The sequence below is a fragment of the Coregonus clupeaformis genome, unplaced genomic scaffold, assembly GCF_020615455.1.
Source record: "Coregonus clupeaformis isolate EN_2021a unplaced genomic scaffold, ASM2061545v1 scaf0378, whole genome shotgun sequence".
Classification (NCBI taxonomy): domain Eukaryota; kingdom Metazoa; phylum Chordata; class Actinopteri; order Salmoniformes; family Salmonidae; genus Coregonus; species Coregonus clupeaformis.
Window position 1 is genome coordinate 142059 of NW_025533833.1, and position 14206 is coordinate 156264.

Consider the following 14206-nt stretch of genomic DNA (forward strand, 5'->3'; position numbering starts at 1 on the left):
AGCTTGGCCCAAGTGATGTACTGGGCCGTACGCACTACCCTCTGTAGTGCCTTGCGGTCGGAGGCCAAGCAGTTGCCATACCAGGCGGTGATGCAACCAGTCAGGATGCTCTCGATGGTGCAGCTGTAGAATTTTTTGAGGATCTGAGGACCCATGCCAAATCTTTTCAGTCTCCTGAGGGGAATAGGCTTTGTCGTGCCCTCTTCACGACTGTCTTGGTGTGTTTGGACCATGATAGTTCGTTGGTGATGTGGACACCAAGGAACTTGAAGCTCTCAACCTGTTCCACTACAGCCCCGTCGATGAGAATGGGGGCGTGCTCAGTCCTCTTTTTTTCCTGTAGTCCACAATCATCTCCTTTGTCTTGGTCACGTTGAGGGAGAGGTTGTTGTCCTGGCACCACACGGCCAGGTCTCTGACCTCCTCCCTATAGGCTGTCTCATCGTTGTCGGTGATCAGGCCTACCACTGTTGTGTCAGTCGGCAAACTTAATGATGGTGTTGGAGTCGTGCCTGGCCATGCAGTCATGGGTGAACAGAGAGTACAGGAGGGGGACTGAGCACGCACCCCTGAGGGGCCCCCGTGTTGAGGATCAGTGTGGCAGATGTGTTGTTACCTACCCTTACCACCTGGGGGCGGCCCGTCAGGAAGTCCAGGATCCAGTTGCAGAGGGAGGTGTTTAGTCCCAGGATCCTTAGCTTAGTGATGAGCTTAGAGGGCACTATGGTGTTGAATGCTGAGCTGTAGTCAATGAATAGCATTCTCACGTAGGTGTTCCTCTTGTCCAGGTGGGAAAGGGCAGTGTGGAGTGCAATAGAGATTGCATCATCTGTGGATCTGTTGGGGCGGTATGCAAATTGGAGTGGGTCTAGGGTTTCTGGGATAATGCTGTTGATGTGAGCCATGACCAGCCTTTCAAAGCACTTCATGGCTACAGACGTCAGTGCTACGGGTCGGTAGTCATTTAGGCAGGTTATCTTAGAGTCCTTGGGCACGGGGACTATGGTGGTCTGCTTGAAACATGTTGGTATTACAGACTCAGTCAGGGACATGTTGAAAATGTCAGTGAAGACACTTGCCAGTTGGTCAGCACATGCTCGGAGTACACGTCCTGGTAATCCGTCTGGCCCTGCGGCCTTGTGAATGTTGACCTGCTTAAAAGTCTTACTCACATCGGCTACGGAGAGCGTGATCACATAGTCATCCGGAACAGCTGGTGCTCTCATACATGCTTCAGTGTTGCTTGCCTCGAAGCGAGCATAGAAGTGGTTTAGCCTGTCTGGTAGGCTTGTGTCACTGGGCAGCTCGCGGCTGTGCCTCCCTTTGTAGTCTGTAATAGTTTTCAAGCCCTGCCACATCCGACGAGCGTCAGAGCCAGTGTAGTACGATTCAATCTTAGTCCTGTATTGACTCTTTGCCTGTTTGATGGTTCGTCGGAGGTCATAGCGGGATTTCTTATAAGCGTCCGGGTTAGAGTCCCGTTCCTTGAAAGCGGCAGCTCTACCCTTTAGCTCAGTGCGGATGTTTCCTGTAATCCATGGCTTCTGGTTGGGGTATGTACGTACGGTCACTGTGGGGACGACATCATCGATGCACTTATTGATGAAGCCAGTGACTGATGTGGTGTACTCCTCAATGCTGTCTGAAGAATCCCGGAACATGTTCCAGTCTGTGCTAGCAAAACAGTCCTGTAGCTTAGCATCTGCGTCATCTGACCACTTTTTTATTAACCGAGTCACTGGTGCTTCCTGCTTTAGTTTTTGCTTATAAAGCAGGAATCAGGAGGATAGAGTTATGGTCAGATTTGCCAAATGGAGGGCGAGGGAGAGCTTTGTATGCGTCTCTGTGTGTGGAGTAAAGGTGGTCTAGAGTTTTTTTTCCTCTGGTTGCACATTTAACATGCTGGTAGAAATTAGGTAGAACGGATTTAAGTTTCCCTGCATTAAAGTCCCCGGCCACTAGGAGCGCTGCATCTGGATGAGCGTTTTCCTGTTGATTTATGGCCTTGTACAACTCATTCAGTGCAATCTTAATGCCAGCATTGGTTTGTGGTGGTAAATAGACAGCTATGAAAAATATAGATGAAGATGGTGTTATGGAAGATGGCAGCGTTCCCAATAATCTGTTGTTGTTGTTTGGATTTCCCACAGTCTTATGGCATTATTTTCAACTACCATTTGCACAATGTCAGCCTCCTGTTGGTCTGTACCATTTTTTTACCACCACGTGGTGGTCGTCTTTCAGTTCTACAAAAACAAAATAGCACACGGTGCAGTGAACACGACAGTAATACAGTACACAAGATAAACATGTTACAAAGTAGTATCGCTCCCAATTTCATACATACAGTAATACATGAAACATTGACTTTGTTTCCCCTTACAGTATGTATTGGAATCTACAGTCTTTACTGTGCTTTACGTTGTACTGTCAAGTAGTAGAAGTAGTAGACGGGTCCAAAGTCGGCGGTACATGCCTATTGTCATTTTGGAACATCATAATGATGGATGCTACGGTGAAGCGGCTCAGATTGGGCTACACTCTCTGCCCAGCCTCTATCAAGGTCAAACCATGGTTGACCACATGGTCCACCAAAGTCGCCCGAATTTCATCAGCGATTACTCTCCTTGTTCTTGGTTCACCTCCACCTCCACCTCCACCTCCTCCTCCACCTCCACCTCCTCCTCCACCTCCTCCTCCACCTCCTCCTCCACCTCCTCCTCCACCTCCACCTCTCTCTGCCAAGTTTGCTTCCATTGTTCTCCAAACTCACCTGTGGCCTTTTTTATCTGAGGTCTGATTGCAAAGTCAACATTTACGCAATTAGTGTTAGCACATGTGAAAGTGATCAATAGGTAATTGAGCTTAGCTTGTTGAACAGTGTTGCTTTTCATTTGCACACAATATATTTTAGTTGTGAAGGGTGTGCCAAAAAGGTAGAGAATGGTATGTTTTGCCAAATGTTTGTTATAGAATTGCAATCTGAGTGTAAAGCAAAAAACATGTGCCAGTATTATTGCAGATTTGGTGTATGGTTCTGCTGAATGAGTTACAGGTTTGGGTCAGATTTGGTGTATGGTTCTGCTGAATGAGTTACAGGTTTGGGTCACTGTGTCTCATGGGCCAGTTTTAGTGTGTAAACAATTGGGGAAAAACTGTAATATAATAATTAATAATAATATATACACCATGTTGTATACGCTTTTATCCAAAAGAGACTAACAGTACAGTAAAAACATACATTGTAGAATAAGTAACTCCAAGTGGGAATTGAACCCATGACCCTTGCTTTGGAAACGAAGCAGGAATTGAAACCACGACCCTGGCTTTGGGAGTGAAGCAGGAATTGAACCCATGACCCTGGCTTTGGGAGTGAAGCAGGAATTGAACCCACGACCCTGGCTTTGGGAGTGAAGCAGGAATTGAACCCACGACCCTGGCTTTGGAAGTGCCACACTCTACTTAAATATAGCTAAGAAAGATCTAGGTTACAGCTGGTCCCATGGCTGAGAGAGAGGTGGAGACCCCAGCCCAGTGGACCAGTGGTAGGGGTAGTTGAGAGCTCCTCTCAAGGCTGGGATGGGCTACAGGACAATAGGCAAGCAGCTTGGTGAGAAGGCAACAACTGTTGGCGCAATTATTAGAAAATTGAAGAAATTCAAGATGACGGTCAATCACCCTCGGTGTGGGGCTCCATGCAAGATCTCACCTTGTGGGGCATCAATGATCATGAGGAAGGTGTGGGATCAGCCCAGAACTACACGGCAGGACCTGGTCAATGACCTGAAGAGAGCTGGGACCACAGTCTCAAAGAAAACCATTAGTAACACACTACGCTGTCATGGATTAAAATCCTGCAGCGCACGCAAGGTCCCCCTGCTCAAGCCAGCGCATGTCCAGACCCGTCTGAAGTTTGCCAATGACCATCTGGATGATCCAGAGGAGGAATGGGAGAAGGTCATGTGGTCTGATGAGACAAAAATAGGGCTTTTTGGTCTAAACTCCACTAGTCGTGTTTGGAGGAAGAAGAAGGATGAGTACAACCCCAAGAACACCATCCCAACCATGAAGCATGGAGGTGGAAACATCATTCTTTGGAGATGCTTTTCTGCAAAGGGGACAGGACGACTGCACCGTATTGAGGGGAGGATGGATGGGGCCATGTATCGCGAGATCTTGGCCAACAACCTCCTTCCCTCAGTAAGAGCATTGAAGATGGGTCGTGGCTGGGTCTTCCAGCATGACAACGACCCGAAACACACAGCCAGGGCAACATAGGAGTGGCTCCGTAAGAAGCATCTCAAGGTCCTGGAGTGGCCTAGCCAGTCTCCAGACCTGAACCCAATAGAAAAATCTTTGGAGGGAGCTGAAAGTCCGTATTGCCCAGCGACAGCCCCGAAACCTGTAGGATCTGGAGAAGGTCTGTATGGAGGAGTGGGCCAAAATCCCTGCTGCAGTGTGTGCAAACCTGGTCAAGACCTACAGGAAACGTATGATCTCTGTAATTGCAAACAAAGGTTTCTGTACCAAATATTAAGTTCTGCTTTTCTGATGTATCAAATACTTATGTCATGCAATAAAATGCGAATTAATTACTTAAAAATCATACAATGTGATTTTCTGGATTTTTGTTTTAGATTCCGTCTCTCACAGTTGAAGTGTACCTATGATAAAAATTACAGACCTTTACATGCTTTGTAAGTAGGAAAACCTGCAAAATCGGCAGTGTATCAAATACTTGTTCTCCCCACTGTATATATTTATCTAGGAGAGACAGAGCAGCATATATATTTATCTAGGAGAGACAGAGCAGCATATATATATTTATCTAGTGGAGCAGACACCCTGACAGACAGACAGTATAGTGAGTGGAGCAGACACCCTGACAGACAGACAGTATAGTGAGTGGAGCAGACACCCTGACAGACAGACAGTCTAGTGAGTGGAGCAGACACCCTGACAGACAGACAGTATACTGAGTGGAGCAGACACCCTGACAGACAGACAGTATAGTGAGTGGAGCAGACACCCTGACAGACAGACAGTATAGTGAGTGGAGCAGACACCCTGACAGACAGACAGTATAGTGAGTGGAGCAGACACCCTGACAGACAGACAGTATAGTGAGTGGAGCAGACACCCTGACAGACAGACAGTATAGTGAGTGGAGCAGACACCCTGACAGACAGACAGTATAGTGAGTGGAGCAGACACCCTGATAGACAGACAGTATAGTGAGTGGAGCAGACACCCTGACAGACAGACAGTATAGTGAGTGGAGCAGACACCCTGACAGACAGACAGTATAGTGAGTGGAGCAGACACCCTGACAGACAGACAGTATAGTGAGTGGAGCAGACACCCTGACAGACAGACAGTATAGTGAGTGGAGCAGACACCCTGACAGACAGACAGTATAGTGAGTGGAGCAGACACCCTGACAGACAGACAGTATAGTGAGTGGAGCAGACACCCTGACAGACAGACAGTATAGTGAGTGGAGCAGACACCCTGACAGACAGAAATCTATTGTTTAAAGAAATGCTCAGGAACCTTGGCGACTACTAAGTATTTTTTAAACCTCCCGCTTTGGTGTGGATATGTCAATGTGTAGTTCATACATGCATAATCAATTAGCATCATTACTGTCTTACCTCAAGTTAGCCACGAAATCCCTAGTTTGAAAGCAACTGTTTTTCAGGAAGCTGTGCGGCGCCATTTTCCCCCACGTGTGCCAGCCCCCTAGAAATTGGAGTTCAATCAATGAGCTTCCGCCCCTCGCCATTTGAGTGACATCTAGCAAGAGGCACATAGTGCACCCACTGCAGAAAGAGAGAGAGAGAGAGCAATGACTTGGAGTACATATCTGCACATATGTGACGTAATACGCAATTTTCAGGGACCACTTTTGGCTTGTGAGCGCTACTTACAGAACTACTGGCTGACAAGTATACAAAAGTACCAGAGAATCTTTTAAGATCTCATGGATCAGACTGAAAACTGAAACAACCCACACACACACACACACACACAGTGCAGGGTTAAATGCTGCACGTTGTTACACATACTAATCCTCTGTAACACTTTAGGAATACAAGCACATAAACAGAGAGAGAGAAACACTATGTTGTTTTCAGATTACATAGGCCTATCTAGGAGACCAGGGTGGAGAGAAGACCTTTCTGAGACACTATAGGAACAGAGACCAGGGTGGAGAGAAGACCTTTCTGAGACACTATAGGAACAGAGACCAGGGTGGAGAGAAGACCTTTCTGAGACACTATAGGAACAGAGAGCAGGGTGGAGAGAAGACCTTTCTGAGACTGTATAGGAACAGAGACCAGGGTGGAGAGAAGACCTTTCTGAGACTCTATAGGAACAGAGACCAGGGTGGAGAGAAGACCTTTCTGAGACTGTATAGGAACAGAGACCAGGGTGGAGAGAAGACCTTTCTGAGACACTATAGGAACAGAGACCAGGGTGGAGAGAAGACCTTTCTGAGACACTATAGGAACAGAGACCAGGGTGGAGAGAAGACCTTTCTGAGACACTATAGGAACAGAGACCAGGGTGGAGAGAAGACCTTTCTGAGACTGTATAGGAACAGAGACCAGGGTGGAGAGAAGACCTTTCTGAGACTGTATAGGAACAGAGACCAGGGTGGAGAGAAGACCTTTCTGAGACACTATAGGAACAGAGACCAGGGTGGAGAGAAGACCTTTCTGAGACACTATAGGAACAGAGACCAGGGTGGAGAGAAGACCTTTCTGAGACACTATAGGAACAGAGACCAGGGTGGAGAGAAGACCTTTCTGAGACAGAGAGGCAGTGTGTGTGTGAGCAGGGCATGGTCACCAGGGGCGGTGTGTTCAATAGGGCGATATGGGCGACGCACTGCCAAACGGGAAAAGGAAGGGATTTTTTTTCTAATCAATTATATCACGGCAACAGTAGTTATCAGTGTTCTAATCTGATCTGACTGCCACTAAATGTCAAATCAGGCTAAAGTCGTGCTTCAAATGGCCCCGCCCGTTTTTGGGGCGATTTCAGTCATGTTGAAAATCGCCCAGAAGTCTGTCATAGACTCCCATGTAAAATCTATTTTTTTCAAATTTCAAAGCTTTCAATACAATCTCTATGGGTGTCTGTGGGCTTGCACTTACGCGCTTTCGTCATACGTGACGTAACCATGAACGTAACTAAGAAAATAGCGGCTAGCAGTGTCTCTGTTGCGACCTGCAGTGTGGCGTTATCTTATGTTTTTAATTTGTACACTTAGTGGCGTTATTTTATGTTTTTAATTTGTACACTTAGTTTACAAACATTCTGCCAACCATGGATTTCCAGTGGTGGGTTTTGGACTGATCTTGTTGATCGTGTACATACCCGCTACGAACGGACTAAATAATGAAAACGCTGCTGGCAGCGGAATCCAATACAGCTGGGAGACTTGGCTGGATGACAGAGTCCCGGACAGAGAAGTGGAGCCGGCCGGCTTCACCCTGGTCAGAGCGGACCGCGATCTGACACAGTCACAGGGAAAATCGATCCTGGTAAGAGAGCGACTCTGTACCCCGACATTGAACTGCTTTCTGTGTCACTGCGACCTTACTATCTGCCCCGTGAGTTCCCCCAATTGTTTGTTACCGTTGTGTACTGTTGATAATCACAAGTTTACTGGAGAACTGAGACCAAGTAGAGACTTTGGACAGGGTGGATATGGTATAATAAAGGCAGTTTATTCAGAGGTAAAGATATCTGGAATCGCGTGCACGGACTCGTTCGTCAAACTCTTAGGGAGCTATCTGAAGAGAGCCCCGAAAACATTGTGTGCAGACATTTTATACAATAAATGATGTAGGTTGAATCTAGTAGTTCTGATCTTCTGATTGGTCCTGATGAGTTGGGCGAGGTCCCCTCCACTGTTGCATTGGCTCTGAGTCGGGTTCTCTGTCTTCAAATGTTCAGCCTAAAGGGATTTTTGTGTGTGTGTTTAACAGTGATGATGTGTGTGTGTGTGTGTGTTATCAGTGATGATGTGTGTGTGTGTGTGTGTGTGTGTGTGTGTGTGTCCTCAGAGCAAGAACTCGTGAGTTGGAAGAACTGAGAGACCTATGGCGTGGGTGTTGTCCTTGGCCACCTGCTGACAAGGCTGACAAGATAGGACTCTTTTTTCCATTGTTATAGGATAGGAACAGCATTGATTGAAAACAAACGCCCAACACAAAATGGGTCATGCACAAGATTTTAGTCAGACCAAGCTATAACATTATATATTTACTACGACAGTACATTCAACCAAAAGCTAATATAACAAAGGCATCAGAGATTATTTATAATCTGTCACATAAACTGGAATCCATCTCCCCAGATCAGTCAATAAATGCTTCTGGTATTGACTTATATGCTGCCCCTGTCTTCATGTTGTTGCTGGACATATCTTTTTTAAAATGTGTGTAGGTCACCTAAATCATCAGAAAAATTGCCCCTCCTGAGAATTTTTTCAGGAGCCGCCACTGATGGTCACTCAAACATCTCCTCTCTCTCTCTCTCTCTCTCTCTCTCTCTTTAACCACATGTTGCGATGTTCAGATTAGTATTAGCATTCCAATTTGTAAAGACCATCATTCAAACCAACTAAACCGCCCATACTCTCCTTGAGGCAATACTGCAGACACAAAGAGATGGTGTCTGTTAAGGTCAAATGTGTGTGTGTGTGTGTGTGTGTGTGTGTGTGTGTGTGACATGCGTGTCAGAGGAGGCTGGTAGGAGGAGCTATAGGGAGATGGGCTCATTGTAATGGCTGGAATGGAATTAATGGAACGGTATCAAACACATCAAACAAATGGACACCACATGTTTGACTCCGTTCCATTAATTGCATTCTAGCCATTTCAATGAACCCATCCTCCTATAGCTCCTCCCACCAGCCTCCTCTGACACACATGCGCACACACATACATACATTTGACCTTAACAGACACCATCTCTGTGTGTCTGCAGTATTGCCTCAAGGAGAGTATGGGCGGTTTAGTTTTCAGAGAAGCAGACCGATACTGATTTACTACAGCCCTGATAATCTACTAGAAAGATCACCTAGCTGTGTCAAAACCGGTTCAATACTACTACAGACCATACCTTTAACAGTGCTCTCAATGGCTCTTGCATACAGGCCTAGACATTGTGCAAGATAGTTTCTGTACTCTTTTCAAAGTACCTGTTCTGCTGCTGTGTAGTGTTCTTTGTATGGCCCTAATATCCATAGCCTGCAGGCTTATATGGTTGTGATGTGTAACCTACACGTAACAGTAACTTGGCTGTAATAAAACAGAACAGAACCTTGTCTGTCATTTGAAACAATCATGTTTTTTTTTTCTCTCAATGTGGTTTGAAGCAAACGCCACAGTAGTATTGTTTTCATTGCTTCCTGTTTCCGTGTAAATGTCTCGTCCCAAATGCCACCCTATTCCCTATATAGTGCACTACTTTTCACCAAGGACCATAGAGCTCGGTTTCAAAGTAGTGCACCATATAGGAAATAGGGTGCTATTTCGGACATCATCACTTTATTTGACACTATATTAAAGAACTGAAAGTTAGCACCCTGAACCCAGGGTATTAATGACAGATCCATTTGACCTCGTGCTTTAATCTAAGTCCAAACTGCTGTTGAATTCTATGACAGCCTTAGGTCTGGTGACAGCACGTAACTACATTATATTTCTATATATGACAGTCTATCATGAGTTTAGGAAAATTGAATGTACATTTTTCTTCCAATTGGTTTCAGATTCAGAGTCAACGCATTGTTTTACCAGCTGCTTCCTCAAGATCTATTTCACAACGTGGAGATGAGATTCGTAGCTGCGTGTACACAATATTAAGAGGGTTGTGCGTGGGTTAGGTTTCCTGGGCGACCTATTGTACTGATTATATGATGAAGTCACCTTTGTCATAATTACCCAAGTAAAGTAAACCGGTTTCATACCTGGGCTGCCACTCACTCACCGCTGCTGGAAAAAACACTTCCTACTTATTCACTCAGTCGATACCGTCTCTTCTCCTGACTAGGTATGGCTCGAACTACACTGTCTATAGCTCCTGTGCCCAACGGAAACCGCAAGATACAACTGAACGGGAATCACTTCAAAAGCGCCATTTGTAAGAAAAATGGATACCACAATAAGGCACAGGTATGTACAATTATTGGCGAGTAGATGTCATGGGGCGTTTTCCAATGTGCGACATCTTGAGCAGCCTAACTTTTATTATCTGTAAAAAAAAAAAAAAAAAGACCGATAGAAAAACAACAACAACAATAATATCACCTGTAGGTGTAATAATGTAGGATCCGTTGCCGAGTTAGTGGGCTGTCACTTGTTATATGTTGACAGTGGCTACATGATGCGTAGCGCTGTCTGTAGTCTCTCAGAATCACACTTGTTGATGCAGGCAGGTATAGCTAGCTAGCTAGCTAGCTAGCTAGCCTCACATCATCATTTTCCTGTAAGTCAGAACAGCCTACAAGCACATGGAATCGGATATTTCAAGCCACGTTTCAAACATAGGTGGTTTGAAATCTACAAATCTGATTCCTGGCCATGCATCTTGTGTCTGAACGGTCAAATCTGATTTATTTGCCCTCAGATGTTTTTTTTTTGACTGTTATTTAGCATATCTTGTCGTTTGCTAGTTACTGTTGGGTTGACAGTTTGATAACAACGTGTGGTAACTAACTAGCTAACTTGTTAATTGTTTACAAAACCACTTAGTGAATGTGCTAGTTGACTCGGTTTTAAAGTCGAGGCTTTAAAAGTGTTCTTACTTTAAATGTTGAAAATCATAATGTCACTGGGAGACTTCTATGGCAGGTACTGTTGTCACCTTAGCTCCGCTGTAGTGAGCCATTACCATGACAACTAGTGGAGCCATGTCAGCAAATGACTACAGTCTGAACTAAAGGATGGTCGTTTTACATTATTTGACAGTTCAAGTACTCGCAAGAGTACTTGAGTAATTTTTTTTCCATTTCTATTTTTTGAACACAAAGGCATGTATCTAAATTACCAGTCAAACGTTTGGACACACCTACTCATTCAAGGGTTTTTATTTATTTGTAAAAAAAAAAAAAAAAGACATCAACACTATGAAATTACACATATGGAATGATGTAGTAACCAAAAAAGTGTTAAACAAATCAAAATATATTTTATATTTGAGATTCTTCAAAGTAGCCACCCTTTGCCTTGATGAGGCAAAGGGTGTCACCTGGAATGTATTTCAGTTAACAGGTGTGCCTTGTTAAAAGTTAATTTGTGGAATTTCTTTCCTTCTTAATGCGTTTGAGCCAATCAGTTGTGTTGTAATAAGGTGAAGGGGGGTATACAGAAGATAGCCCTATTTGGTAAAAGACCAAGTCCATATTATGGCAAGAACAGCTCCAATAAGCAAAGAGAAACGACAGTCCATCATTACTTTAAGACATGAAGGTCAGTCAATATGGACAATTTCAAGAACTTTGAACGTTTCTTCAAGTGCAGTCGCAAAAACCATCAAGCGCTATGATGAAACTGGCTCTCATGAGGACCGCCACAGGAATGGAAGATCCAGAGTTACATCTACTGCAGAGGATGAGTTCATTAGAGTTAACTGCACCTCAGATTGCAGCCAAAATAAATGCTTAACAGAGTTCAAGTAACAGACACATCTCAACATCAACTGCTCAGAGGAGACTGTGTGAATCAGGCCTTCCATGGTCGAATTGCTGCAAAGAAACCACTACTAAAGGACACCAATAAGAAGAAGAGACTTGCTTGGGCCAAGAAACACGAGCAATGGACATTAGACCGGTGGAAATTTGTCCTTTGGTCTGGAGTCCAAATTGGAGATTTTTGGTTTCAACCGCAGTGTCTTTGTGAGATGCGGTGTGGGTGAACGGATGATCTCTGCATGTGTATTTCCCACCGTAAAGCCGTAAAGCATGGAGGAGGAGGTGTTATGGTGATTTATTTAGAATTCAAGGTACACTTAACCAGCATGGCTACCACAGCATTCTGCAGCGATACGCCATCCCATCTGGTTTGGGCTTAGTGGGACTATCATTTGTTTTTCAACAGGACAATGACCCAACACACCTCCAGGCTGTGTAAGGGCTATTTTACCAAGAAGGAGAGTGATGGAGTGCTGCATCAGATGACCTGGCCTCCACAATCCCCCGACCTCAACCCAATTGAGATGGTTTGTGATGAGTTGGACCGCAGAGTGAAGGAAAAGCAGCCAACAAGTGCTCAGCATATGTGGGAACTCCTTCAAGACTGTTGGAAAAGTATTCCAGGTGAAGCTGATTGAGAGAATGCCAAGAGTGTGCAAAGCTGTCATCAAGGCAAAGGGTGGCTACTTTGAAGAATCTCAAATATATAAAATATATTTTGATTTGTTTAACACTTTTTTGGTGACCCTGACTGTTGTTGTGTGTGTGTAGTTTCCCTGACGGTTGTTGTGTGTGTGTGTAGTTACTCTGACTGTTGTTGTGTGTGTGTAGTTACTCTGACTGTTGTTGTTTTGTGTGTAGTTTCCCTGACGGTTGTTGTGTGTGTGTGTAGTTTCCCTGACTGTTGTTGTTTTGTGTGTAGTTACCCTGACTGTTGTTATTTTGTGTGTAGTTTCCCTGACTGTTGTTATTTTGTGTGTAGTTACCCTGACTGTTGTTGTTGTTCTTCTTCCTCTAGAAAAACATCACATCACATGGTGCTAGCCCCCCCTGCAGTAAGCAGAGGTTTCAGAGACCAGAGTCCTTTGAGCAGGCTCCCATGTACGTAGCTGTGATGACATACCTGGGGTTCGGCATCGTCACCCTGTTCGGATACTTCAGGGACTTCCTCAGAGCAGTAGGACTGGAGAAATGTCACATCGCCAGGGAGAGAGAGGAGCAGAAGGTAGACATATACAGTACCAGTCAAAAGTTTGGACACCTACTCATTCAAGGGTTTTTCTTTATTTGTACTATTTTCTACATTGTAGAATAATAGTGAAGACATCAAAACAATGAAATAACACATGGAATCATGTAGTAACCAAAAAAAGTGTTAAACAAATCAAAATATGTTATATTTAATATTCTTCAAATAGCCACCCTTTGCCATGATGAAGGCTTTGCACACTCTTGGCATTCTCTCAACCAGCTTCACCTGGAATACTTTTCCAACAGTCTCGAGGTAATTGAGGTAATGTGGGTAGAGTTAAAGTGACTATGCATAGATAATAAACAGAGTAGCAGCAGCGTAAAAGAGGGGGTGGGGTGTGGGGGCAATGCAAATAGTATGGGTAGCCATGATTAGCTGTCCTGTTGAAAAACAAATGATAGTCCCACTAAGCCCAAACCAGATGGCATGGCATATCACTGTAGAATGCTGTGGCAGCCATGCTGGTTAAGTGTGCCTTGAATTCTAAATAAATCACAGACAGTGTCACTAGCAAAGCACCCCCACACCATAACACCTCCTCCTCCATGCTTTACGGTGGGAAATACACATGCGGAGATCATCCGTTCACCCACACCGCGTCTCACAAAGACACGGCGGTTGGAACCAAAAATCTCAAATTTGGACTCGTCTAATGTCCAACTGGTGAGTTCTGTTCTTCTATTTTCTGTTCTGCCCTGCTCTGTTCTGTTCTGCTATATTCTGTCCTGTTCTGGTCTGTTCTGCCCTGTTCTGTTCTGCTATATTCTGCTCTGTTCTGCCCTGTTCTGCCCTGTTCTGCCCTGTTCTGTTCTGCTCTGCTCTGTCCTGTTCTGTTCTGCTCTGTCCTGTTCTGTCCTGCTCTGCTGTGCCTTGGTCCTAAGGGAGCTCTTTGAACATAGCTGTTAGATCAGAAGCTGTCCAAATAACCTTTTTGACAACAACACCATATCCAGTGTACTCCTCTTACAGGGGGGTGTGATCTCTATACCCCATTAGGAGTAGTTCACTGCACCACCACACTAAGTATTCAAACATACTTACCACTTACAGTGGGGAGAACAAGTATTTTATACAATGCCGATTTTGCAGGTTTTCCTACTTACAAAGCATGTAGAGGTCTGTAATTTTTATCCTAGGTTCACTTCAACTGTGAGAGACGGAATCTAAATCAAAAATCCAGAAATTCACACTGTATGATTTTTAAGTAATTAATTTGCATTTTATTGCATGACATAAGTATTTGA

General features: G+C 44.6%; 1 protein-coding gene across 1 annotated transcript in view; it reads left to right on the forward strand.

Annotated features, from left to right (window-relative positions):
• The first annotated feature begins 9760 nt into the window (after positions 1-9760).
• LOC121581935 (serine palmitoyltransferase 3) overlaps positions 9761-14206 on the forward strand; it is a 106623-nt gene continuing 102177 nt past the window's right edge. Inside the window, exons 1-2 of the mRNA XM_041897345.2 lie at positions 9761-10193; positions 12729-12935. Of these exons, the coding sequence (XP_041753279.2) occupies positions 10074-10193; positions 12729-12935 (327 nt within the window). The 5' untranslated portion in view covers positions 9761-10073. The remainder of the gene's footprint in view (positions 10194-12728; positions 12936-14206) is intronic.